The sequence below is a fragment of the Prinia subflava genome, chromosome Z (assembly GCF_021018805.1).
Source record: "Prinia subflava isolate CZ2003 ecotype Zambia chromosome Z, Cam_Psub_1.2, whole genome shotgun sequence".
NCBI lineage: Eukaryota > Metazoa > Chordata > Aves > Passeriformes > Cisticolidae > Prinia > Prinia subflava.
In genome coordinates, this window is record NC_086283.1 from 94,524,627 (window position 1) to 94,552,463 (window position 27,837).

At 37.3% G+C, this 27,837-nt stretch overlaps 2 protein-coding genes across 6 annotated transcripts in view; one reads left to right on the forward strand and one right to left on the reverse strand.

Moving 5' to 3' along the window:
- Nucleotides 1-11: 11 nt before the first annotated feature.
- On the reverse strand, nt 12-24,363 carry SGTB (small glutamine rich tetratricopeptide repeat co-chaperone beta). 3 transcript variants are annotated; one of them, XM_063422742.1, is made up of 11 exons: nt 24,130-24,363; nt 22,399-22,512; nt 17,157-17,260; nt 16,686-16,755; nt 12,968-13,067; nt 10,525-10,629; nt 7,367-7,505; nt 7,218-7,280; nt 5,198-5,235; nt 4,857-4,940; nt 12-3,397 (listed from the first exon to the last, which is right to left on the reverse strand). In XM_063422742.1, exons 2-11 carry the CDS (start codon nt 22,496-22,498, stop codon nt 3,286-3,288), a joined length of 915 nt encoding a protein of 304 aa, XP_063278812.1. In that variant the 5' UTR covers nt 22,499-22,512; nt 24,130-24,363; the 3' UTR covers nt 12-3,285. The 3 variants fall into 3 exon arrangements, with proteins under 3 accessions (XP_063278812.1, XP_063278811.1, XP_063278813.1); XM_063422741.1 differs by having other exon boundaries at nt 22,399-22,521; nt 24,130-24,361; XM_063422743.1 differs by lacking the exon at nt 7,218-7,280 and having other exon boundaries at nt 22,399-22,521; nt 24,130-24,362.
- Nucleotides 24,138-27,837, forward strand: part of NLN (neurolysin) — a 37,208-nt gene continuing 33,508 nt past the window's right edge. Inside the window, exon 1 of one of the 3 annotated variants that reach the window (XM_063422737.1) lies at nt 24,138-24,478. In XM_063422737.1, the coding sequence (XP_063278807.1) occupies nt 24,138-24,478 (341 nt within the window). The other 2 variants (XM_063422739.1, XM_063422738.1) reach the window with 2 other exon arrangements.

The window sequence follows — 27,837 nt, forward strand, 5'->3', positions numbered from 1 at the left end:
AACCACAGCTATACAGACAAAAAAGTGTATTACTTTATTTATAATATATCTTCAAGTTAAACTACACAAATTGAAGAAGATGTAACCACATGGCAGTAAGAGGTAGGAGAGATACAGAAACAGTAGACACGTTGCATTATGCCAGTATGACTTTCTGTTGCCATGAAACAATCTACTCAAAGATACAGAGCTAGTTCTATCTCAGTATGCATGAGTGATTTTACTTTGCACTTGTTACAAAACCAAGAGTGCAACTGAAACAATTTCTAAGCTGAACATTTCATTAGGTGTCTTTATGATCATAGTTAGAAGAATATACTCCCATGCAAGCAGGTTACAGGAGTCTACAATTGATTGCAAAATAATTTCTTCTCTAACAAATTATTATACTTATACACTGATGGAACAGTAATCATACAAAACCAATTAGGTGTAAATGTGGCTTTGCTCAGTTGAACGATAAACAGCAGCTGACCTTATATTAAAGCAATATTTACAGGGATTGTGGTTTACCACTTTATCTAGCAGGATGAAAAATTTTAGCGCAAGATACAGTGCAGTTACTACACAGAAAAGATTTCTTCCACACCCTGTGATTAAGACATGTTGCATGACTGAAACAATCTAGGCAATTCAAAGAAAAGCAGACTTTAGCATAAATGATCTCTCTGTTCATGGTTTCAGTGGAAAAGCATGTAATGACAGCTCCTGTTACTGTTTTCACTGTTTTTTGTTTAGGCTATAAAGCCCCTTCTGTTAATACACAAGAAACAGAGAGTGTTTACTAGTAAAGTATTGTGCCAGTCAGTTGTAGCACATTCCTGAAGACTTAGCTAATGCTGTTAATGTTTTAATCTATACTATGTGTTATCTGAAGTAAAACCTAAACACAACAATATTGTAGCATGTGAAATGAAAGTTACAACTCCATGAAGATGACTTTGAGAGTAGTTTTCAGATAACTAACCAATGCTTCATTCCATTTAACCTTGGAGATTGTTCTCCCATAAATCCAGTAAGCTATGGAGCTTGTACTTGACAGAACAAGTACACAGCTTCTTCTGCCATCTTTGGATATTAACATATTTTGTAGTTCTTAAGGAACTCTTATTAAATTCTTGGCACACTGCCTTACAGCAGAAAAGTGCTTGAGAACTGCTTTTGCAAAGTGAGAATAATTTGAGTTTCTAGGGAGATATTGGCAGACCTGTCCAGTCCACCATGGATTTTTTGTTTCCCCCATCAAAGTTAGTGAAAAACATTTTGAGTAGGTGAAGATATGAATGAGAATTAAAAGGAACTATGAAGTTTAACAGGATACATACTATTCCAAGTAATACCTGTACACTTTTGTAGCCCACTCAGAGCGTCCATAAATCTTCCTTCTAAATGGTATCCCTGTCTTGCTCAGTGTAATTGAATTTAGTAAGTTTCCTTGAATGGATTAAATTCAGGATTTGAGCTACCTCTAAAAAAAATCCCTTTAGGGATTTGCTTTCTTGTCATCAGATGCTGAGTCAGAAGCTGTTACTTAAAAATGTATTTAATGTAAAGCTTAAGTATCTCTACAGCCTGAAGAAAGCAGCTATACCAACTTAGAGAGAATTTTAAAAAACATTTCAATGCTGTATATAGGCACGCTATTCAATAAAGTATGAAATGTCTTCAAACTGTTTATCTATTAAGCTTTACCTCTTTATTCAACATATGGTAATATGGATTTCCTAGATTTGTGTTCTCTCCAATTCCTTTAATTTCTGCTTGGATCCAACTGCATTTTTCTGTCTGGTTTAGTAGGGTAAGATTTATACCAGAGATGCACAACTATAATTTGTTAGAATCAAGTATATTGCTTAGCCCTAAATTTTGCATTTGCTTCTGCTGGAGGAGGTCTTTTATGAGCACAAAATCAATTGGATATAAAGTTCAAGAGTTCAAGAGTTCCCGTATATTCCTCCATTTGGGAGTTTATTGTTACTCCTCCACATACCTCCTCCAGACTAACTGGCCATGAGAGATCACTTTGTCTAAGAAATCAAAGCAGGCTCCTTAAATTAGTTTAGATATACAAAGAGGAAAGTGTGTTGAGAACCTCCCTGGGCTAAGAACAAGTGTACTTCATATCAGAAAGCAGTGTGAACAGTAAGCAGAGTAAAAAAAGTTAACATACTAGACATACAGAAGAGCAGCAATCTTGCAAGAGTAATATTAACTGAGCAAGAAACAAATACTATAGAGTCAAAAAATCTTTACCTTGACTATATAACCATTATTTTAGATAGATATGTGTAATTAAAAAAAATCCCCAATTGTTTAAGCCAGTGATTTATCACACAAGAATAAAAAAGAATCCTTCTAAGGCAGTTATTTTTTAAGATTTTCAGTACTAGTTATTTGTACAGTCACAGGCTCAGTTTTAGCTTATTACAGTTAAGAATTTTAAGTTTATATTAAATACTGCATACATACGGAATGTAATACAGCTTGCCATGCCTAGGAACATAGTGCCATAATTCTGACCTCCAGGGCTACCATCCTGATGTGAGGGTATACATGGCAGTAGAAAAGCCTACAACTTCTCTTTCCTTTCCCAAGACAAGTTCCATTTTTATTTCTGTGCATTATCCTACACAGAATTATTGTCTTCTCTATCTCCACACATTCTCCAATGTGTGATACTCCTTCATATGCAGTCACCTCCCTCTCTTATGCCCAATGAAGTTGAAAAATAATCTCCTGTTACTCATGAAGGCTCCTCCACAGCATTAAGGAAACAGACTTTTCCAGCATGAATTTTAAGTACACTATACTCCAACACTACTTAATGCTCATTATAAAAGGGCACATCAGATGAGTCTATTATTTCAGTATTTCAGTGCTGTTTAAAGGAGTACAGCTGTCATAATTCACGCCATATGAGTAACATGTCTTTTACACTTGCATTTTAGAAGTAGCTGTTGGGCAAGATCAGCACACTACAAAACTCCTCCCCACTCAGTAGCCCCAGAGGTCAATCTGATGCACATACTCAAATGACTTGGACTTGGGGATTTTAATAAATCACCTATTCAGTGTATTAATTTTCAGAGGAGTAACTATACATAAATGCTATGTTCCAAGTTATGTGCAAGAGATCTGTTTACCAGATTTATTCTTGTTTGCAAACACACACAAAGAATTTTCTGTCTTCTATTCAAGCAGAAGAGTTACAATGGTGCTTTTGCTACTAACTATGGTATGCATTTTGGGGTTATATATGATTCCAATTCACATGACTCCTTGAAGTCAGGAATGTTCTTCAGTGCTGCCACTCAAATATCTGCTCCGGATATGATTTCTCAGTTGCTCTATGAGCTCAGGATTCTGCTGCTGTATCTGCTGTGCAAACTGCTGCCCCCTGTGTTGAACAGTTTTAAGTGAAATGAAATCAGCAAGTGAAAGCAACATTTGTAAGAAAACAGGATATCCCAATACAGCTGAAAGGTGCCTTACATTAAGATTAAAGATATCTCGATTTACAGTCTTAAGGTATTTGCAGTATTACGAATTTATCTGGTTGAACGTTTCCAAACAGATTCATCACCATGAATTTATTTTCTTTCTTTGGCACAATTATTTCTGCTTGATAACATGGAGGAGAAAAGTGTCACCTAACAAAATACATTACCTTTTATGGTAAAATAACACATCTGCTCCAGTGATTTCTTCCCTTCTTTTTGAGAGGATCCACTCTTAACTGTTCAAAGTAACTACCCTTAGAGTTGGCATGCTACCTTATGTTAATGGTTCCAGAAATAGAGTATGCAGCTGCCGACTTGTACTTGTGAACAAGATGTCATTAGTTGAAAGCAAACATACTATCAAATTTTTATATCTTGCATGACTGAAGTAATAACAGAACTATCTGTAACAGTTATAGCTTAAGAGTTAAATTAATAGGGAAGACTAATTCAATGTATAGGAGAAGCATAATACTTGTTTACTAATAGAAAACAAATATGTAAAACATATGACTTCATGAAAGGCTAGCTTGTCCTCTCTGTTACTTCTACATTTTGTGCAAGTAGCAAACTATAAAGACTCCTTCAAACTACAGTGCAGATTGAAGGAAAGCTACATTTTTATGGATGTCTGTGTAGTACACATTTTTTGTGAAAACAGCCCTAGATTTTTGCAGTGAGGCATTTCTGTCTGTGATGTAAATCATAAATTACTTTTGCCCTGAAGAGGTGAAACTTAAAAATAGTTTGGAATTGTCTAGAATGCTGAAATAAAGTAAAATTGTATGCCCTATAAGAGATCTTGGCGTATAAGCAAATGGCATGTTTTTTGTGCTGACCCTTCCAGATGGGTATCATCATTATAGTATAAAAGCCTTGGGTCCTGGTTTTTGTAAAGGTGTTCTTCATTATCCTGAGTTCCCTGAAACATTCCTTATCTAAATGGAGGGATGTCAGAGCAGAAATTGGTTTGACTTGTGCTAAGTAAGTCGGTAGCTTTCCTAACTAGTATCTGAGATACCAGGTAGCAAATTTATCCACACAATTTGAAAGCACATATAGGAGTACTTAAAAGATGTAAAGGGATGTTTCTACTAAGTGGCATTAGTAAAAAACAACATATGAGTACCAAAAAGTGAAGCTGAGCACACAGCAGTTCAGTCATTACAGTTCATGGAAATGTATGCAGCAAACAAACAGGGTGCTGGAAAATAAGTCTTCAAGTTCTTGGTTTTAATAACAAATAGTGGGACTAGACTACAGTATAATTCACTTCACACTGGACCCTTTTAAACAGATGTTGTACAGTTATCCTAGTACAAATGTGACAGTTAAAACTGTGCAGTTCTTACTTACGCGTGGATCAGGCTGGACAAATCCGAAAGGCCACCAACGCCAGCGGCAGGGCCCCCAATGGCATTTGACATCATCCCTGACATCCTGGAACAGTTAGCACAGTGTTGGTATTGGGCCGTGTAGGGAACTTTACTGTAAGCAACAAGCCCCAGTTCTTTTTTGAATTGCTCAGAGGAACTAAGTTTTAAGGAGAAGAAACTATACTTCTACAGTATGCAATAAAATTACATTTTCAGTAATATATCTACATTTCAAAAATACAGCTGTAAGTACTATACAGCTTTTATTAATTCAAATGTCTAAAGGCATTTGTTTTAATGGTACCCTGTTTTAATACTTACAGTTGTTGAATCTGAGGATTTTGCATTAAGCTTGCTGCCTAGAATAGACAACATACAGCTGGAATTATAAAACATTTACTACTTGGCTATCACTGAGAAAAACATGGGGAAAAAACTCACATGCTACATTCTGTTTTATTACAAAATTAAGTTTACATGCAGAGCAAAAGGAATCACAACAGCAATGTATTTCATGGAAATGAAGCTGATACAATTTGTTATGTGTTAAATAAAAAGTAGCAGTTACAGATTCAAGACATGAAAAATATGACAAGCCATGTAACATTAAAAACCCAGTACCAGAAAACTAAACAAACAAAACATTGAAGAATCGCAAGGACAAACGTTGTCTGCTGAACTTGTCAGACAAAAGTTTGTATTTTTTTGCTTCTCAGCCTAGATAAATTAATTTTGCAACTATTATTAGTACCAGGAATTAAAAGTTAAGATTGTGGGCCACAAAATATTTTGGATGAAACCAGAGTGTGGACTTACTTTGTAGCATGGTTTTGTGGTAATATATAGCTTCTCTGGTAATTGCGTATCTTCTTATTTTGTGGTAAACATAAGGCTATTTAAATTTCTCATTCATTAGATACCTCTAAAATTATTTTGCATTTGTATAGTGTAAGGGTGTCTATGGACTAATACTATAAGAAAAATCATGTGATTTTTCAACGTTAGTAATGTAATTCCTACAGAAATCAGTGCCTGTATAAATGCACCACCAGTACAAAAAACATAGTATGTACCTCTTACCTCTCTTATTAAAGATACTACAAAAATCAGATATATCCAATATTCATTTTATTGATCAATATATTGTCATATATAGATAACTCAAAAGTAAATCAACTTTTTTCTCTAGTTAATAGTTAGATATAAAATGTCACATGCAGGTCAGTTCTGTGCTCAGTAATAAGCGTTATCTGGTTTAGGGGCCAAAACCTGAGGCCACAAGCAATTTTATCAAGGTCAGACAGCGAGACAGTTTTTTACCTTAACAAAAAAAACCAACTACACCTTGGGAAAATAACTCATTCATTCCTGGATAAAGGCCCGGTGTTTTATCTACTTCACCAGGCGCCTTCTGGAAACAATGTAAAAGGTCCTTTCCCCAAAGCCAGCTCCATACATCATTGATTCTAAACAGACACAGGTTGTCGTAGGTACGTCATGAGGCCAGTGAAGTAGTACACAGAGTTCCAGGGCTATTTAATCATGAATGCCATCAGAGAACTTGCTCCCCCTTTCCTTCCTTGCCTACTGTCTCTATTATTTGGACCATGTTATCAAGCCAGACGTATGGATCTCTCTTGAATGTAGCACACTTCCACACAAAAGCATTGGTTGAAATGTGCTGTTCCAGTGAAGCTACCAGAGGGCCTGTAAAGTTTTAATTGCTTTCTTAAAGGAAATAAGTTTGGGGGTTGTTTTTGTGGGGATTTTCTCCAAATTCCATTCTACAAAGTTAATTAATTCCATTTAGCTAAGAAAGCCGTGTGGAAAAGAAAGAATACTAAGGGAGAAATACACAGTTTGTTGTACTGAATGTAAAAGAATGCACTATATGCTATTTATATTCATTTTTTGAACTCTTAATGTTGTTAGGGATAATTTGAAAGAGTAATAACAGAAAGGTCTCGGGTAGTTCTCCCGAAGGAGAGTTACTTTAGTCCTTGTGTCATTGTTAATTGCTCTGTGGAGAACCGAAGAAACTTTCATCATGCTGTTGACAAGAGCTTTACTGTCATATCATACATAAAAACAACATAGCTAACCTGTATGTGTTCTTTTCTATAAGTAATAGATAATCAACTGGAAATAAGACATGCATTATTTGAGATACATGCTGCACTTCATGTTTCGAGTGTAAATGGATGTAGAAAAGTTGAAATTCAGTGTAATAAAACCATTGCTATAATGATAATCATTAAAATTGCTTGTGATATTGAGTAACAGTTGTTCTCAAAAGTTCAGTTTTTAAAATGGGATCATGCAAACCTTGAGATATACTCACCATACTAATGAAGGCAGGATTGTTTATCAAGCTTGCCATGTCAAAACTGAGTCCAGTTCCAGTCTACAAATAAATTGCAATTGAAGCTAAGTTTCCTACAAAATCCCAGTTAAAACTATTGTAAATAAATAGATACAAAGCAAACTTACAGGACTGGACATGTCTCTCAGTTTCTGTTCTGCTATTTTCAAATTTGACTTGTAAGAGTCATTCTCTGGATCAAGATCCAGTGCTTTTTGATAACTGGTAACTGCTTCTTCGTATTTATTCACTGAAGTCAGAGCCAACCTAATGTGAAATAAAGAAATCCTGGTTAGAATATAAATGATCATCAAAAGCTAATGATACATTTTCTCTTCTAAGTAAAACATTATCTCACAACTGATTTTTAGCTTGACCACTTAATTAAAACAGGTTATGCCATTGTGGTACTACTGTTTAGTATAAGCAGTTGTTTTTGCAGAAAAGAGGATCCCTCAAGAACACATCTTGCATTGTCTGTTGCATATATCTGCAAGTTTCATTAAAAACTCCTTGGTATCATCTAGGGACTTAGTCACTTTAAGAGCACAAGCTGGATCCAGCATCTGTGACTTTTTGCATAAGCTCTAAGTGTTTTTTCCAGTTCTTTTGACCAAAGAGATTATTTAGAAACTTCCATGAGTAAGTAGGGCAAAGATACTCTTAATATAAGTTATGCAATGTTAAGAAACTGGACCTACAAATACATGATTTATTTTTTAATATATATACATATATATATAATCATATACTTTAAATGTAATCCTATATTAAATATTTGAATATAGAAGGTGTTTGATAATTATATTGTTGTCTTTATACATTCATATAAAAATTATTTCTATTATTAGCATTGTTATAATTATTTCAAAATACTGGATCTACAAATTGCAGCATAATACATGTTTGTCTCAGGATCAATTGTAAAGATTCTCCTTTCAGATCTTGTACTTCAACAACTTGACAAATGGTTTATACAGCATAGTAGTAACATCTGCAAAATGCTGTAAGAAACCCTTGTATCAGGGAAGTGTACTTAATGTTTTGAAAAAGACTCTGCTCCAGCAGCTCATGAGAGCACAGAATAGGCCTACTACTTTTAAGCAGTATTTGTTTTCAAATTTGATTATCTACTATATTTAAAATATCATCTTTCTTTGAACTATTCCAGAAGTCCATCTGGTTGCAGTTTCAATTCTATCTGCTGCTGTATTTTCAGTTTATACTGGTCAAAAATCTAAATTGATCTTTTTCCACATTTTGTAGAAGATTTGTGTAACCCATATTCAACTATTTAGTACTTCAGTTCACCTTCTGCTGCTGAGCTACACAGCCTGGGTTGATAAACCTTTGCTTATGCCCACTAACAGAACTTGGTCTTTCATCTCATGCAAGCAAGTTCAGTGTTTTAGATACATCCATGATTGTCATCATTCTCAGTAAGAGTATGAAATTCTAGGAATTTCCAATATTGCTCCTGGAGGAACCCACATAATATTAGTGTTTTTTCTCTTAACTCATTTATCCCCATAAAAAACAGTCTCCCCTTTGGCCCATTAACTTGCCAAAATAGCTTCTAGCCAGACAAGAAATGCAATCTATAATTGCTGTGATGCAATAATGCTTTTTACAGAAGAAGTATTTTATAGAGAAAGTTTCTTGGAGCACAGTACAAGTCAGAACAGCAGACAATTTTTTTCCTGACACCCCTACCCAGACAAGTGGTCTTTCAGGATCATGCTGGGAATACCACCTTTAACTGACATTCCCACTTTAAAATGGCTCCCATCTCTGTATATTTGTGGCATTTCTGCATCCTTATGTGACATATGAAGAACATCACTCAAATTCTGAGAAAAACTGATATGTCTCCATAATGCATACAGCGAGCATATCTTTTTCATAAGATCTTTTTGTTGAGAAGGTGTTTTCTACACTGGGGGCGTGGGGGTGGAATTTTCACTTGTGACTAAACAAACACAGTTTCCTCAAGTGGCCTGTGCCAAATGTTTACTCATCTGCTGGGTTAAGAAATGGTGTGTAGCTCAAAATATGTCCTCTATTAAAACAACCAGACAGTAAAATAAAGAGAAGCTTGACTGCCTGAGAATGGTCCCACTTTCAGTGTGTATCAAAGAAACATTGGTGGTACATCTAAAACTATAAAATAACCTCCAATCTCCAATTAAACAGCCTCTAACATCCCTCCATATCAATGAAACCAAGGGAGCTTGGATTGTGCTATATGAAGAAACAATCTAAGGAGAGATTAAATGAAACAAAACCAATTCAACAACCAATTCAACCTAAAATTTTGAAATTAATTCATCCTTTCAAAAGCTCCTTAGTCTAGGTTGGTATTAGTAAAATGAACTGTATTAAGGAAAGATTTTGAGTGATAGAATTCCACCAATTTTATCTTAAAATAAATGTTCTCTGTATGGTTTTGTTTCAGGCCAACAAGAATGATCATACTCAGTTTCAGGGCATGGTTCAGAATTTAACACAGACCAACGCAGTTTAGCCATAGGTGGTTTGGATGTGGCCACTCCATATTGCAGACTAAATTTTAATAACATGGACATGAACCATTTTGTGCCAACTGACTCAACAAATAATCCCAAGCATTTTTAAATTTACTGGTATAAATATAACCTCAAAAGATATATGCAGCATAAAGTTCACTACCACAATGTGGTTGATTATTGAAAATGCAAAGATAGACGTTTTGGAAGAACCAGCAGCCTGTTAGAGCATTCCTGACATTGTTTTTAGGTAACACTTAAAGCCACCCTCAACAGGCTATACAGTTAATCCCTCAGACATTGCTGAGAAAACCTGCCAAAGAGACACAGCTTATTCTTCCTAAAATATCTGCTTCCAAAGAGCTACTGAACAGAAAAATTAAGGCTTTATTCCTGCTAGTGTGAAGTCACAATGCTGTACTATAAAAGCATCATTAACAGATTCAGTGTTCCAACAGCAGCATTTTGATTACTTGTAACTAGTTAGGAGGTAAAAAAACCCCATCATTACTTCCTAAACTAAATCCAGCAAGTTGATAAATAGAAAAAAACCTGCAAACTGATGAAATCTGATGAAAATGCTGATAATCAACCACATTAAAAAGAGCTGACAGTCTAATAGGGTCATCTTCAGAAAATGGCTATACTTACACAACAATGTGCTGTAAGTGAATAAAACAATCTGGCTCCACATATTTCAGAAAATCTATGGTGATATATACACGGATATTCAGTGTTTATTCATATTTCTGTTAGCTTACCCCATTCTTCCATATGCTTTGCTGTACTTTGGATCTATTGCTATGGCACTCTCACAGTCCTTTATTGCTTCCCTGAAGTTGTTGAGCTTACTTTGAGCAGCAGCCCTAAGAGAAAGATGGTAAGGAAATGAAGCTTTGTCAAAAAACCCAACCAAACTATCAACCAACCAACCAAAAAATGCGCAAAAACCTGAAACCAACCCAAACCAAACAAACCCAAAACAAAACAACCAAACCCCAAGCCTAGATATTCACATGTTTGTGATTTATTTAATCTTACTGAGTTTTTCATTAACTACTTAGGCTATTTTTAACTTGCTTTAATGAAGTAGGACAACGTTATGAGCTAAGTATGTGCCCAAATGCATTCCTAGACTATGGATTTGGAGAACATGCACTCACCTCTGAGGACACAAAGGACAAAAAATTCTAAGGAACTAAGATCTAGCATATCACTACACACAAAATAAATCATAAAACCTACTACAAGAAGTGAAACTGCCAAGTAGTAATTTATATAAAATCATGGTTTAAGGAGAAATATTTAATACAATTGGTGTTTTCCAGCAAGAAGTATAATTTTACAGCCATTCAAAGTAATTCTGTGATTTTTCCCCACTCAGGTTTTTAGAAGTCAACTCAAGCTTGTAGATAAATCACAATAACATTTCTCAATAACTCCTGCATTGCTAAATTACAGTTGCATCTCTATACTGGTGAAATACTAAATGTTGCAGATATTAATATAATAAGGTTAAAGACTTGACCAAATTAAAAAGGACCTTGAAACAGATTAATAATCAAAACTTCACCAGTTTGAAAGGTCTCAAGCCACTCTCATTTATTCTTCCTTGGTTAAAAAAATATTGTAGAAATTACAATATTTTTGTTGCATAAAGCATATCTCTTTTTTATTAAGAATCCTTTCTCCTCTGGATTAGCTCCAAGTTGCATGGGTTTTTCTGACTTGGATTAAAATGTCTTCTGAATGGGACTACATATCTATTTTGGGCTGTTTAACAGTTGTCCAACTCCACAGATGCCAGAGAAGATTTATAAATAAAAGCTGGGGGCAATGCTTGTTCTCACATGTGTTTGAACAGAAAACATTTTTCCATGTTCATAAGAAGACTTACATGGCCAGTTAAAATTCTGAGGGCATATCAGCCCACTCTTTTTTGCACTGCTGGGAATAAAAAGTAATCCCACTGAATGCAGCATGTCCCCATGGCTCCCAAACAAACTAAGACAAGAATAAAGTATATACTTATTGAAATACTCTATCATCCACAAAACTCCAAACAACTCCTGTTTTCTTTTAAATAATTACATACAATACTGACTGACATCAAGATTCATTTTGGTTCTCACAAATGTGGTATGTGATGCAACACAAAAATTGTTTGTGCTCTTGCTAGTTACAACTTTGATATTTCAGCCCCTACTGAGGGAACTTCCAGTGATTTTGGGAAGCTTTTGAATTTGGTCTGATATTTCCATTTTGTATGTAAAGTGACTCAGGATCAGTTTTCACAAGGAATACAGATGATCTACACTTTAGAACTGCCAACCTAAATTCATAAAATGTTAGGAAACTGCGTAATTTCCTTTCTCTTTAAACTTGCCTTTAAACACGGAATCTTTCATTTTTATTTATCATTAACTAAACTCTGGAGCAATGGATGCAGAGTTTCAAGAACAGTGTAATCCAGTGGGTATAGTTCCACAAGGCCAGGGTGACAGTACTTAATATATCCCACATCCTTAAATTAATAATGGGGGCACTCTAGAGGTGGGCTCATCCCATTAGGGCCTAAAATCAAGACTGCCTTTGCTCTTGGGCTGGTCTTCCAGGCAGTGTTCCCCAAGAGCAGGCAGCTATGACCAGGTTAACATGCCCTTCCAAGCTTATCTGTTGCCAAATCACTATGTCTTCTTCATTCATGACGGTAAAGAACAGATTAGATAAGAAACCTGTAACAGCAGCATTGTTATTTTTCAACAGGTCACACATGAAAACACTGAGCATTTACAAAATGCTTGAGAGCTCCAAAATGGTATTCCTGCATTGATGATTTTTTTTGCCAGAGTTAGCTAATACTCGAGAAGGTAGAGAGAACAGCTGAGTCACTAGAACATCAGAGAAAAAGGCTTTGACTACTCTCAGCAGGCTGGAAATCACAGCTTATGTTATGATTTAATATAGACAACCTGACACACACAGTACCTGATCTGGAAAGTTGTTAAGTAATTTTAAAGGCCATTTTAACTGATACAGAGATGCTGAATGAGCTCACTTTCACTCTAATTTTACAAATCTAACAATCAATTTCTAAATAATGGAGTTTCTAGCCTCATGTTACTTTGACCTACTTCACAATTTATCTTTAAAATAATGTTGACAAAGTCCAGGGATGAAAGGTGTGTATCGTTTTGATTTTACCTGTTGCAGTAATAGACTGCATTGTTTGGATCCAGTTCTATAGCCCTAGTGTAACAATCCACTGCAGCATCATAATTTTCTTCCTTCATATGGTTATTACCTGAAATAAATTATAAAAAGCTCTTAAGTAATTAGATGAGACAGTATGTAGTTAGATGAGACAGCTCTGTACGAAAGAAACAGAGCAGCTACCTTATAGCATCTGTATAAGTAAGTTATGACTGCATTTTTGAGATACACTCTTTTAAACAGAAAAGTCATGGAATAAAAATCCACTATATCTGTGAAGTTTCTTATATACATTGCAGTACATCACAGAAACCTTCCTCTTTTTATTTTGATATTTCAGACTTCCCAGCTAGTTTCTGCTGTTAAGGAAAGATCACTTCACTGAGAAGTGTCATTGTAATTGCAGTTCCACTCTAATATAGGCTCATCAGTCTTAACTACCTTTGTAAGCCCAATATGCTTTGTCAATATTTTAATCTAATTTTCTTATATCTCAACAACTTGCTTGTAACTATCTAAATAACATTAAAAAAATCAAACAAAAGTAAAACTAAGCATGTAAGCCCCATTTTTATGATACTGCATAATTAACTCATTAATATAATGCAAAGTACAAATAGCACAAGCAATCTGAAAGGATTTGGAAGTAAAATTTCTCACCAAGGAAGCTTAGAACTTCTGCTCTGTAACAAACGTTCACATTTCATATGTTTTAAGTCCACAGGAAGAAACACCCAGAAAAATTTATATAACTTCTGTATGGATGGAAAATTCTGGACTAAGGTCTTTCAGAGCCAAGGACACCTTATGCATTCTTTTGTCCCCAACACAAGCCAGTCCTGGAAGTTTCTGTCTTTCCTGATGTCACAGTAGTAAAAAATCCTAGTTCAGAGTGCCCAACCTTGTCTGTGATCCTGCTACTATCAATTTTTGGCCAGCTGGATTGTACGGAAGCCTTGATTTCCTAGAAATGCCAAGAAATTGTCAGGAAAGTTACAGACTTCCACTGACTTCTTGTATTTCAGCCAGATATTTAAACCTTCTCCTAAAATAAACAAGTCAAGGGATAGGTCAATAAGTTACTACTGATGTAGGTAACTGCGTAAGCAAAGGCTAGGAAAGTTCGGTCAGTGCAACAGTTTATCTCTGAGAGAATGCAAGATTGTGGAGCAAGTCCTCAGTGCTTGCACTGAATCAAACAACTGTACTTGCATTTAATTGTGTACACAGAGAGCTTAGTGAACAAAACCAAATTTAAGTAACAAAGTATCATCAAAGTAGTACAAAATCAGATCCTCTCACAGTGCTGTACTAGACTGTAATTACAGTAAGCTGTCCCTTCCAGTGAGGAGTCAAACAAACTGTACTTGCATGTATACCTTCAAAATACACACAGAATGTAACAGTATCTTTCTTGTTTCTAGAGGCCCACTGTTCACGCACTGTTTCCTTTGTTCTAAGGTAAAGATCTGTACACTAAATTATGCTGTCAGACAAAGAAGCCTTGCAACTTAGCTGCACTCAGCAAGATTGCAGCAGTTAGCGTTCCTTTAAAACAAAAATACCATCAATGACTATCAACGTTAGAATTTCTGATAGTGGTCTGAAGATGACCCAGGGTACAAGGCTGAGTTGGAGATAGCATCAGTGCATAGCCTTCTTGTTATCTCTCTCTCCAGCTGCAACCTTGCTAAAGGAAAACAGAAAAACAGCTAGATCTACGAACTCTGCTGAGATAAGGAAAAGCAGCTATATTATTTTATTTTAACATCATACGAAATCCTTAGGACAAAAAAAAATACACAAATGGTTATACTTTTGAACACGTGTCCTCTATACTGAAAGTACTACCTATTGTTATAATTATCCTGTGTAATAAAACACGATCAGGACACCATTACACTGTATAAACCTGCATATAATCTGTGCTCTTACATATCTTACCCTAAGCCAAAGTGTCAAATGATATACAAGGTTAGGCAAGTAAATTCAAGTATTGAGAGTAGTTCAGGTATTGAAGGGTATATTACCTCCTGGCTACCAAGAAAGAAAATTCAGCTCCCTGATTTTGCTTTGCTATTCATTAGCCAATTTCTACAAATATTAGAGCTGTTTTGAGACAAGAGGAAGAGCAGGCTGATGGCCACAAACATGAGGGAAGTTATTCTGTTGGTAAGGGCATACAGGTAGAAATTAGGAAATCACATTTATAGAATTATGATTTTATAGAAGATACACATCAAATAGACTTCCGTAAGTTATCTGATTTATTTCCTAACTCAGGCTAGAAAATACACATAACTGAAAAACATGATAGTAGTGATAGATAATATGTGTGTGAACATGTAGAGAATCAGAACAACAGAGAAAGCAGGACACTAAGTTCTAACTCTATTATGGGAAATTACCAGAGGCATTTCAAGCAGTTCAGTTGGTCCTTTGCTAAAGTTTAGACCCTTCCAATTTTTTTCAGTAGAGCTGTGAAATTACTTTGGTATAACTACACAAGGACTAAACACACGGCTCACACTAATTTAATTTCCTCAGTCTGCTTCACAGACCCTTGTGGACTGAACGATATCAAGACTGAAGTCATAAATCTAAAACAGCTGTGACACCCACACCTGCAAAGTGTTGACTATTCCCCCAGTTCCATGACCATAGTGAGACCTAGAGGTATTCTTCACTTTCCATGAGTTGGCAGTAACAGCAAAACAAAAGACAGCATGCACAGCAGGCAGGTTACAACTGATGTACACATTTTTGTGACCTAACCATGTTTGAATTCTCATTCTCAGAATTAAAGAGCTATTGAGCAACTCCAACAATTAGGAAAATTCCCTTTCAGAGCTAGCAGTGGACTGCATTTATGATTACAGATGACCAGTTTTAAGGTAAGAGAGACATGGAATTCATTTTGAAAAACAGTAGGACTTCTTGCACATTATTATGGAAATTTTGAGAGGATTACATCTGCCATGCAATTAGAAGTTTACTTATTTTTCCTATAAAACTCAACTACCTAAAATCTAACAGGTCATAAACAATGTGATTCAGAAAGCATCAATGCATAACAATTCATAATAGTTATCAGTGCTACATGCTTTTTTCCATTCCCCTCCCCTTCTTTTTGAGGGGAAATAACATGGAATCCTTCTTAAGCAGTATTAGTGACTTCTATGGTACAGCTGCTTTTCCTCACAGTAACAGCTGCCAAAGGGAAAATAAACAACTGGCTTTTCTGCAATTTTTATAAAGCAAATAATTTCACGTATGTGACATATTAACCCTAGTAAGTTCACAAGAATTTTTCCATTGTCTTCTGTTGAGTCAGTTTTTTACCAATGTTTGACATCACATACCCATTTCAATAAAAGTGAAACTTGTGTAACAATTCCATGCACAGACAGCCAAACGATAGCTGTTCATTCCTTAAAGCTTCTGCTGCTTAGGAATGTTTCCAACTTCACATGTTATCCCTTAGATTTTAAGCAACCTCCAGAGCCAGGAAAAGAATAAACATTACTTCCTTTGCTCCTGGATGGAACAAATCACCTAATCCTCTACAACACGGCAGTCACCAGACAATCTATAAGCTGAAGTTTTTTTGTGGGTTGTATGGTACCCAGCTGCTACACTATCACTACCCACAATAATGCAAAAATATAATAAATGCATAAGGCAATTTATTTCTATTTTTATTACGAACCTTCATCCTTCAGTTGATCAGCCTTTACAACGCCTTCTGGTAAGGAACGTGAGAGAGGCAGCATCTCATTCTGTATGGGAAAAACCCCAAGATTGTTTCCTTTAATATATAAGCCTTGATTTTATTAAAAAACCTTCCAGAAAGAAGTGAGAAACATCAGCAAACTACGAATGACATCAGGCATTTATCTCTGGGAATTGCAAAATGCTTAAATGAAGAACTAAAAACTTCAAGTGAGAATGAGGCATCCACTCTTTTTCTATATGGAATTTTCCTTGCCTAGCTGAAATTAATTCCTCCCACTGCCCCCAAAGATTCACATTATACTAGCTTTTATGGAAATGTAGGCTTCTTCATATTTTCCTTAAGTTTTCACATCATTTTGACCTATACACTTTAATATTGTGTATACAATATGAAACCTTAGTACATATCGGCAGAGTAACTCTAGAATCTAAATTAAATTCTTACCTTTTGAATAGAATTTGTGAACATTTCTATCAAATGCTGTGAGGATGCAAGATGAGTATCTTCCAGGGTAATCTTAAACACGGTCTCCAGACACTGAATTGCAACTTACAGGAAAAAAAATTAATAACATAAATCACCAGTTTCTCAATAGAAGCATAACTTCACTAATTTATTTATAAAGCTGTGACTCATTTCCTTATTCAGCTAGTAAAAGCAGCTCTTTGGAACATATCAAAAAATAAAGAGAGGCTACCTGATCCCCACAGAAAAGCTTGCTGAAAAAGATCTAAGATATACACAGTCCACATAATTTAGCCATTATATTTAAACCAATTTAAAATTTAATTTCAGTTCTTTCAGTCTTTTAAAGTTTTTCTTTAAATATAAAAATATAGTGATTTAACAAAACCACAACTCATAATACAACTATGAATGTCCATGTGTCACACACCCCACCTCAAAGCACACAGCTGGCATATATTTGTGTTCCATAACAGCTGGAAGAAAATGGCTCATCTTTATGGCACAGAATTTAAAAAAAGTTACTTATGACTCTGATCTTTTTTTGGAATAAAATATATTTATTTGAAGATACTTTATTAATCAAATGCTGTATTAATCATAAAGCTTTATCCTATAAAAATATATCTGCAATATCCTTTCCCGTGTTCTGTGTGTGTAAGAATTAAATGGCCCTCCCAAACCTGCATTAATGCAAATACATTCACAGTAAACCTAAAAATGTAGAGCCATATCCCTAGCTGAAGTTTTAAATATGCTTATAGTTTTAGACAAAAGATTAGTGACAATTACTGTATACAATTCTGTCTATATACATACATAAATATATATATACACACACACAGTTACTGTACTATTGCAAATTATATTATTATTTTCCCTATAATCTCAGACCCTAGTACAATGTTTTTTATTAATGTGTATCATCTAAATGTTTCAGACTGAAAACTGAGGAGGAAAAAAGAAGGGTCTTTGTAAAGCCTAGCTTGAACAGAAAAATAGCTGTTTTAACACAGATTATAGACAAACAGGAGTATCTGAATTCAAATTAAGTATCAGTAAAAACAGATTCTTAGTATTTAAGCTTACCCTCAATCCAATGTTAGTATAATAAATATAATTTGAATTATTATTTGCATTACAATGAAACTGAACAAATTGATGAAAATCAATTGATGAAAAAATGAAACTGATTCAAAATTAGAAAAGGAAAATCACTGAAGGTTAACAACAGTAAGGCTAGTTTTTATCTGCTATGTCACAGCTGGCAGGAAGGGAGTGGAGGGGAAGGGATTTGTAAAACAGATAATAAAACCTAGTAGATGTAATTTTTTTAAAAAATTATACAATAGAATTTTCTTACAAACAGTATAGCATGACACAAAGTTAAAGTTGATAACATGTAACAATGGAATGCACTGCTAAATATGCATACAATTTACTCCTATAATCTATAAACAATTGACCAGTTCCTAAATCACCCAGTAAGAGCACTGTGGGATTTGGGTTAAACTCCTTTGTCTCCTGCTATGTGAAAAACTTAATTCTTATAAACACAGATTATGCTGAATTTTGAAATATATATAAGCCCTTAATAGTAGTTTTTATTACCAGGCCAATTATAAAATCAGTGAAATAACACATATCATTTTTCCTTATATTACTTAATAGGAAACCACCTGTAATATTTACTTACTAATTTTCCCTGCCAGTTTATTTTTACTGAAAGGCACTCCCTTTTCTGAATTCCTCTCCTCATTTGTAGTTTTGCATAAATTCAAAATACAACCCCATCCCTTATGTTTCTCAAGGTGTCAAATCTATGACACCAAATCTCTATGATATAGAAGAGTTTCACAAAATGCAGCAGTGCAAATTATCCGTAAACAAAGTTTTTCTGATAGTATTATTAGTACTCAGTATTTTTCTCAAATAATTAGTTGGTGCTATGAATTCACATATTTCTCCTTTAAGTGGAAAATGGAATTTATAATCCTTCTATTTATCACAGATATAACAAAATTAGGACCTCTTATAGGATGAATCAGTAAGTTAGAATAACCACGGGCTAAATGCAAGCCAACAAAAGAAACCCACATAGAAGTAAACATTGTTAAACAGAAACATTTTCAAATCACAAAATATAGTAAGCTGTGACAAGGCCAGTTACTACCCTGTTTTAATGCTACACTTTACTCCAGTAAAGCCAAAGGAGAGGAAACTTGTGTTTTGCCTGAAAAGTTTCTCGGGAGGCCAGATTGCCAGCACCTTGCTATCCCATTTACCAAAGTGAGGCGCTGTCAAATGCTGCAAGCTCAATATTATCAGGGAAGGACTTGATGCACCATCTGAGCCATTCAGGCTAAGATTTTTCATATGTCTGGTATCAAAGGCCAAAGTTCTCTGTTCTCCCATTAGCTCTACCATCATCCACCTAGACGTGGCTGAAGCTTGAAGTGGCCACCGTGGAAAGCCCTTCCCTGGTGAACAGCTGGGGCTCACACAAACCCCCACTCCCTGACACCACCAGCACCTGGCCAGGCTGGAACCCAGCTCAGTATCCTCAGTGCCAGCATGTTTGCTGTCCAAACACAAGTTTGCATCACCCAGCAGCACAAAGGCATCACAGCCAATGTGCAGGCTGAATAATGAGCATTAATTGGGCTGCTGAGGCTCCCTCAGGACTTGCTGTCATCTTGCTTCATCTTGCACATAACCTTACCCATGTCAAGTATTACATGCATCCACTGCCTTCCTGTTTTGGAAACACTGCCTTAGAGAAAATAGTTGTGGTATATCAATTATGGAAGCAAGAAGAAAACCACAGCCTTGTGCATGTTGTAGAGAGTTTTTGCTTTCATCCCACAGAAATAGGTACTATAGAAAAGAAGAAAGAGAGAGTGACAGAAAAAAAACCCCACCCTGTAAACAGGAAAGTGAAATAACTGCAGTTTAAACACAATCTAAAATGTAACTTGGAAGAAGGGAAGTTTCTAGTTCATACAAAAGAGTTGAGCACTAACCACCAGGGATCTGTATCACTGCTCTAGATGCTAGGGGAATATATTTCTCTGGTCTACCTTGCAATTGCTCTGCTTTCTCAAAATAAGGCATTTTTATTCATCAAGCAAATACAAAAATCCTTAAAGAAATTTACACTCTCATTAATATTTCTATATAATTCAAACATGCAGTAGGCAGTTTATCTTTGAGTATTGAGTATGAATATATCCTAGAATAGTATTTTATACAGGCTCAATTTTTTTTTGTGATGTTCTATCTCTTTTTTTTTATTGTTTTATGGGAAATGGGAACTGTTTGAATTACTTCTTGGCACATGATACAGTGTTTTGTCTTTTCAGAGACACCAAGTAGGTACATAAGGTACCAACAAAAACTACCAGGCAATTCTTTTCATCCCTTAGGTTCCACCTAACATTAAACACTTCTGTGAGTAAGACTTGGCTATTGCTACTTTATATGCACTAAAGATATTTTGCACAACTAAAATGAGTCTGTTTTTCAGAATGCCCACCTCTTATCCTCTAACACATAGCATATGGTACCATGCTTGTGGCAGAGCACAAATCTAAAAATAGGATTTCAGATCTGTATTAAAATGGTAAATTTTGCATTGGCTTTTAAGCACAGCTGAGGTTTTGTAATATTTTTTACTTAGAAAACTGATTCTTAAAATTGGTTCTTTCATATACACGTTAGCTAAGGCTGTTCAAAGACAGATGTTAGCAGGTAAATTTTCAACCGTAACCCAATGTTTACCAGTTTCATTATAAAAACAAAAGTAAATCTCTTCATCTCTCATTATATATGATTTCCACACTGTTTTCTTTCATCAGATGAACATCATAATCTGATGTAGGTTAAATCTGTTGACATTTTTCAAATGTACAAAATGCTCCAGATTCTGATGTAAAACCTTATCTTTTGGCTTTTATTCCTTTGGGACTATCCTTTGAATATAATGACAAAAAGCTTTCTTTCTTGTTTTCTTTTGTGAACAACTACACTGGACAACAAACAGATAACAGCAGGAAGCACACCCCAGGTTTATCTTGTAATTTATGCCTCTGAGAAGCAGGACATGCTTTGCATCTCACCACAGTCTCTCCATGCCTAAGATTTCACAGAACTCAGTGATCAACTGCACTGCTGGTCCTAGACTTCCCCCTCCAAATTCCTCCTCTGGCTGACAGACACAACCAAAAACTGCTTGAAACAGTAGAGAGATCTTTTAAAAAATACTATGAAAAATTTACTGCAGTGCTAAGACTTAAGTCTTCTCTCAATTCCACATTCTGAAACCACTGAAGTGAAGCCTCCAGGAATTAGGGAAAAGGAGTAAGAGCAGTGTAAAGGAGAACATCAAATACTACAAGGTTCCAAAGACCTATTGAGTATCTGTCAATAGAAAAATACAGAGAGACTATGTCACAGACAAATGAACTTGTATGTATAATAGAAGATATACAATACTGAAAATATTCACTACCACATACTCTTTGGAGCCAGTACTGAAGTGAAAAAGAAATGCAAAGCATTTATCTTATTTTCTTAGGATGTGTTTTTCCTCACAAATAACATAGAATCCTTGAAAGTAGGAAACCGTTCTTCTCATAAACCAAAATCAATATAGTAATTGTCTTACTTCCTCTGCAACCAGCAAAGCTACTAACAGATACAAAATGCAGAAAGAAACCAAACATAAAAGAGAGGAAGAAACAGCAGAAATTTGTGGTACACATACATAAGTCATACCAGTGTCTGTATTACAGCACTGCTTAACTTAGAATCGCAGGATTGTTCAGGTTGGGAAAGACCTCTGCAACTAATGTGATTTAAAGTACCTGTTGCTCAAATTAAGGCACTACACATTTGTAGATTTATAATACTATTTAAACAGGAGATCCCTTAATAATCTCAGAAACATTAGGATCATGATTTTATTTGCAGGTAATATTTAGTGGCAGTTTCATTTATGTCACTTCAGTTACTTTCTGTGATACTATACATAAAGGAATTTATGTAGGTATAAATATGGTATATATTACCATTAATAATATATACATTATATATGGTATATATTATTTATATTTATGTAGGTATAAATACCACCTATGTAGATATTATATATATACACACACGCATATATATGTATATATACGTGTAAATAAAAATATATGAAAACACCTTTACCACTTACCTTCCAAGCTTTCTTGTTCATCTGGAGTGAAAGTATCCATCTGACTCTGTTCTCTCAAGAAATGGATGACTGCATAAACCAAGCGCTTGACTGATGACATGTTGAAATTGTTTTCTGTTATATCTTAAAAACAACAGAATCTCTTATTTCAGAAAAATGAATCCCTACAGTATTCCAGCGTCCTAGTAACCTCAGTAAGAAGTACACACAATACATAAAACCTAATCTTTCACCAGAAAGCCCAATAACACAAAGCCTTGAAAAAAGTAGTGAATTTTAGCAGGGAAAACTGCTACAATCATGTAGTCTAGCTATCAGCAAACAAGAATATATTTCCTCCAATTCATTCCTGGAAGAAAAGTTCACCAAGGCTAAAATAATTTAGCAAGTTATTTTTCATTTATAGGTTTGGTTTTTTTATGGTTTGCACTTTATTCACATGTACACTTGCAAGTAGGAGCATGTGCTAAAGTCAAAACCAATTAAAAAGGCATTGTGGTAAATATAAGGACGTCAAGAAATACACTTCAGTAGAAGCTGGTTTATGATATGACTTGGTGTTACCCTTTCATAAAAGATGTTCTTTGGTCTGATACGGTGTTGTCCTTTGACAAAAGATGTTCCATGGTGTGACACACAAAGTGTTATCCTTTGATAAAAGGTGCTCTACAGTGTGACATGCACGGTGTTATCCTTCAATAGAAGATGTTCTATGGTGTGACACGGCGTTATCCTTTCATAAAAGATGTTCTCTGGTGTGACATGCTATTATGCTTTAATAAAAGGTGTTCTTTGATGTGACACGGTGTTATCCTTTCATAAAAGGTGTTCTCATGGTGTGACATGGTGCTCTGAGCAGTTTATTGTCACTTTGGACAAAGAAATGGAACACCATGACCTCAGGGCATACTTGTGATTAGTGACACTACTGGCTCAGTCTGATTTCCATTCAGCATCAGCCGGGAGTTATATAACTTGGGGGACAATTTTAGTCACAACTTTTCAAGTTATTTTTCCTAAAATCATTTTGATTTAAGAGGGCACAACCGTATCCAGTTCTCCAAGCAGAGCAGGTTTAAAATACAGCATTAAATGAACAGCATTAAAAATACAGCATTAAATGATCAGGACCAGCTCCCGCTACGTTATTTTCTCTCCACAACCCGCGAGCAAACCGGTGTGCGGCCAAATCCACACCAGGCAAATCCCGTCGTGGAAACGGGGAAACCGGGAAGGCCACCGGCCGAGGATGCACCGGCCGAGGATGCACCGGCCGAGGATGCACCGGCCGAGGATGCACCGGCCGAGGATGCACCGGCCGAGGATGCACCGGCCGAGGATGCACCGGCCGAGGATGCACCGGCCGAGGATGCACCGGCCGGGGATGCACCGGCCGGGGATGCACCGGCCGGGGATGCACCGGCCGGGGATGCACAGACGCGAGCTCTGGGGTCCCCTGTCCGCGCCCCGCCGGGGACAGCGCGGGTCCCACCGGCCGGGCCGGGCCGCGCTCCCGCCCCACGCCCACTCCCGCTCCCTCCCAGGCCCGGGTCCGCTCGCTCGGGCCGCAAGGACAACTCCGCACCGCCCGCGGCCGGGCCCCTCCGGCACCGCTCGGACCGCGGCCGCACCGGCCCCGAGCTGCGCGGAGCGGGGGCTGCGCTGCAGCGGGGCGCAGCCTTCCCGCCCCCGCGGAGCTGCGCTCGCCGAGGGGACGAGCATCGCCCTTACCGTGCGAGATGCGGCGAGTCCGCGCTGCCGCCGGCTGCCAGACACCAGGGACGCGGGCGCGGCGGGGGCGGCGGAAGCGGATGCGCAGCGGCGGAGCGCGGCGCCCGCGGGCGGCGAGAGGGCAGCGAGAGGGCGGCGCGGCAGCGGTCGCAGGAGCGGTCGCGGGAGCAAAGCCGGTCCTTCCTCCCACTGTCCTGCCTCCTCCTCTTCTCTGCCGCCTCCTCTTCTCTGCCGCCTGTCTTTCCTCCTCCGGTCTTTTCTCCTCCTTCTCTCCTCCTCCTCCTCCTCCTCCGCCGCCGCCCCCGCCCCCCGCGCCGCCCCCCATGCTGTCGCTGTGCGCGGCTCGCAGGTAGGCGCGCAGGGCAGGTGGCGGTGCTGAGGGGCCCGGGACGGAGCGGCCTCCGCAGCGGGGGCGGCTGAGGGCGGCAGTGTGGGTGAGGGCGGCGGGGGCAGAGGGGCCTTCCGGCCGGGCCGGGAGCCGGGGGAGCCCGGAGCCGCCCGCGGCTGACGGAAGGTTCTCGTTCCTCGCTGGCGGAGCCGGCCTGACCCCGGGCCGAGGGAGCAGTGCCGCGGGCGCGCTGCGAGGGGCCAGGCGGAGAGCGGGGCAGAAGCCTGTCCGCCCGCGGGGGCCATCGCCTCAGCTCCCGCAGCCATCCCCGCAGCCTGGCCTCCCCGCCGTGAGCTCCGCTGTGCACGGTTCCAGGTGCGCGGGGTGGGATCCTCTCGGTACCCTTTGCACGGAGCCAGGCTCGCTGCCAGAGAAATGGGCAGGAACACAATGGATTGGGGGATTACGGCTGCAGCAGCGGGGCTCTGCAGCTGGGTGTGCGCGAAGCAGACCGGCAGTGTGCTCGTAGGAGCTTTATGAAAAGGCGTGTCACTGCCACACGTTGTAGGACAGGTGAGACAGGTACCAGTGCACCGTCGAAAGGTTTTAAAAAAGAGGATAATCTCTTTTCTCCGTAATGAGAAAAGCTCTAAATGGACCCCAGAAAACCGGTGTGACAGAAGGCTTGTAGTCAATTCTAGGTGGGCTGGACCATAATTGCTTTCATTTTGGCCTCTCATTTTTTCTAAAGGACTACGTTTGATAGGAAGCAGTGAAATAGTAGGAAGGTACGTTGTGGAAAAGAGAATGGAGCTGAATTTCAGTGTGAAATGAAAAAGATGGTTGCCTCGCAAGGTCTTTTGAGACATGACAGTCATGTGCTTACTGCACAAAGTGGACAGTTTTTTACTATTTCACAGCCTTTGTTCATGTCAAATTAGAATTGAGGTGTATTAGCAGATAGAAAATTAGAATCAGAACGTTTTCTTTCCATAAGGCTTATGCTGCTGTTGAAAATTAAGTGATTTATTTTCTGGTGCTAAAGAAAGTGCACATCTATTTTTTTTTCCAAATTTGCATTTGCATTCCTTTTTTTGTACCGTCATTTTCACTATTCTCATTGGCTGCCTTTGTCTTACAGATTTTTCCATCAAAAAGTAGGAAAGAACAGGGTTTTTGTTTTCCTTTAGATAAAAGGTCTAACTTTGGTTGCAGTTGCATTTTGACAATGAAGATACCTCCTTCTTACGTAAAAATCAGTAGACTGAGGAAAGGTTGCTGAACTTCATTACTTGTGATTTTTTTTTTCCCAAGTCATCATTTCAGTGTGACCAAATAATTGTTTCATGAAGGACAGTGTTCTTGAACATGTCACAGTGACATCTTCACATTCAAAAGTTAAGGGGTTTTTGACAGAAATCTTGAATAGGTTCCATCCCAGCTTCTTTTTTTCCCGAGGGCATCTTAACATGAGATAAAAATGACAGTTCTTAGCAAGTGTCAGGTATTATGCCTTACATTAAATAAAATGATGTTAAGGTTTGATTCTTTTGGTTAAAATAGGCAGTTTTGCAGAAGAAGGCTTTTTCATTTTTTTCCCATTGAGATTCAAAAGATTCTAAGATTTAGATTTAATGCAATAAAATACATGGGAAAAAAGCTGGCTAGATTAATTCAGCATAGAAGTCTGTTACTTTATGGGGATATTATATATGAAAAAAATGAAAGAAGATACACTGATTTAAAAAATTTTAGTGTCCTCAAATAATTTCGTTGGATTGATGAATTCTGGGGTGTTTCTTTGAAAATCCTCAGAATCAGGTTTTCAGTACGAAAATCCATGTGCATGAGTGAGACAGGTACCAACATACAGTACTATATACAGGTATCAGTATAATGAAAGAAAGTGGAAAGAAGCTCTGAACACTGTCCTTTCTCTTACTGAGGAAGAAAACCAGCAAGAAACTGAGGTTGGGAAGAGGCAGGAGGAATGACACTGGAGGGCAAATAAATGGGGAGAACTTTGATAGTAATTTTCTTATTTCATACTTAAATCAGTAGTATATCTGTTTGCTTTCAAGGCATTGGGGACAGTTTTTTCCTTCCCTGTTATCTGTGGACTGCATAAACTCTTCTGTGTATTGCAGCAGCAATTTTTCCTGTGGTCAAAAGCAGTAGCTGCCACCTTTCTAACCACAGCAGGCTCCTGAAGAGCAGTTTGTCTTTAGACAGAATTCGAAATAATTTTGTTTCCTGGACTGGGTGAGACAAAGCTGTTGAGCTGGCAAGCATTTGTGGACTTTATTTGACCCACGGAGCACCAATTAGACCATGCTAAGCAATGTTGTTAATGTATTTAGATAATCTGTTTTATCATTCTGACTAAAGCAAGAAGTGCCTTACTTGGAATGATTTCATTAGAATAGTTTGGGTTAAGTCAAAAGTCTAACCTTTGTTCAGCAGGAGTCAGGATGAAGTGCCTTAGAAAACATGTAAGATAGTATGTACATTCAGTTTTGTCTTTTCAGAACAGTCTAGGAATTAGGGACTTCTAACACAAAACTGTTTTTTTCATATGATCTTGTATAGAAATCTGCCCAGTGATACCTTTTTATATTGAAACTGTCTCCTAAAACTCTCTAACTCTCTTACTGGTTATGTTGAAAGTTACAGGTTAAAACATGACCATTTAGATCTTTGAAGGCCTTAGTTGTGAGTTTTTTTCTTCTTCTTCTTCTTTTTTTTGTTTGTTTGTTTGTTTGTTTGTTTGTTTTTGGGGTTTTTTGTTTGTTTTTTGTTTTTTGTTTTGTTTCATTTTGGGCAGGATTTGTTGTTGTTGTGGGTTTTTTGGGGGTTTTTTGTTGGGGTTTTTTGTTTGTTTTTGTGGTTTCTTTTGTTTGTTTGTTTTTTGTTTGTTTGTTTGTTTTTGTTTTTTTTGTTTGTTTGTTTGGTTTGGTTTGGTTTGGTTTGGTTTGGTTTGGTTTGGGTTTTGGTCCATCCCAAAGAATCCCAGTCTAGTTAGTACTTGTACTTTGAGTGGAGTCCATTGCTTAATGTACCTAATAGTTTCTAAGTCATCATGACTTGGTAGATCAGAAAAAGGATTTGGCAAGTGGAAGAACAGAAGACAACAGACTTTAACTGTTCAGAGGATCAGAAATGCATGTAGTATGCATGTGCTTCATGCATGCTGTATAATGAATTTCTGGGTTTTGTTCTATTCCACCTCTACTAAATCCTATAATTTCTTTCTTTGCAGCTGCTTCTTTGTTGATGTTTCTGTTGAGCTGTTTTGTTTCCAGAATGATTAGATATCTCACAGCTCCTCCTGTGTATGTAAAGTCAGAAGTGTGTGACATTTATTAAGACTGAAATTCACT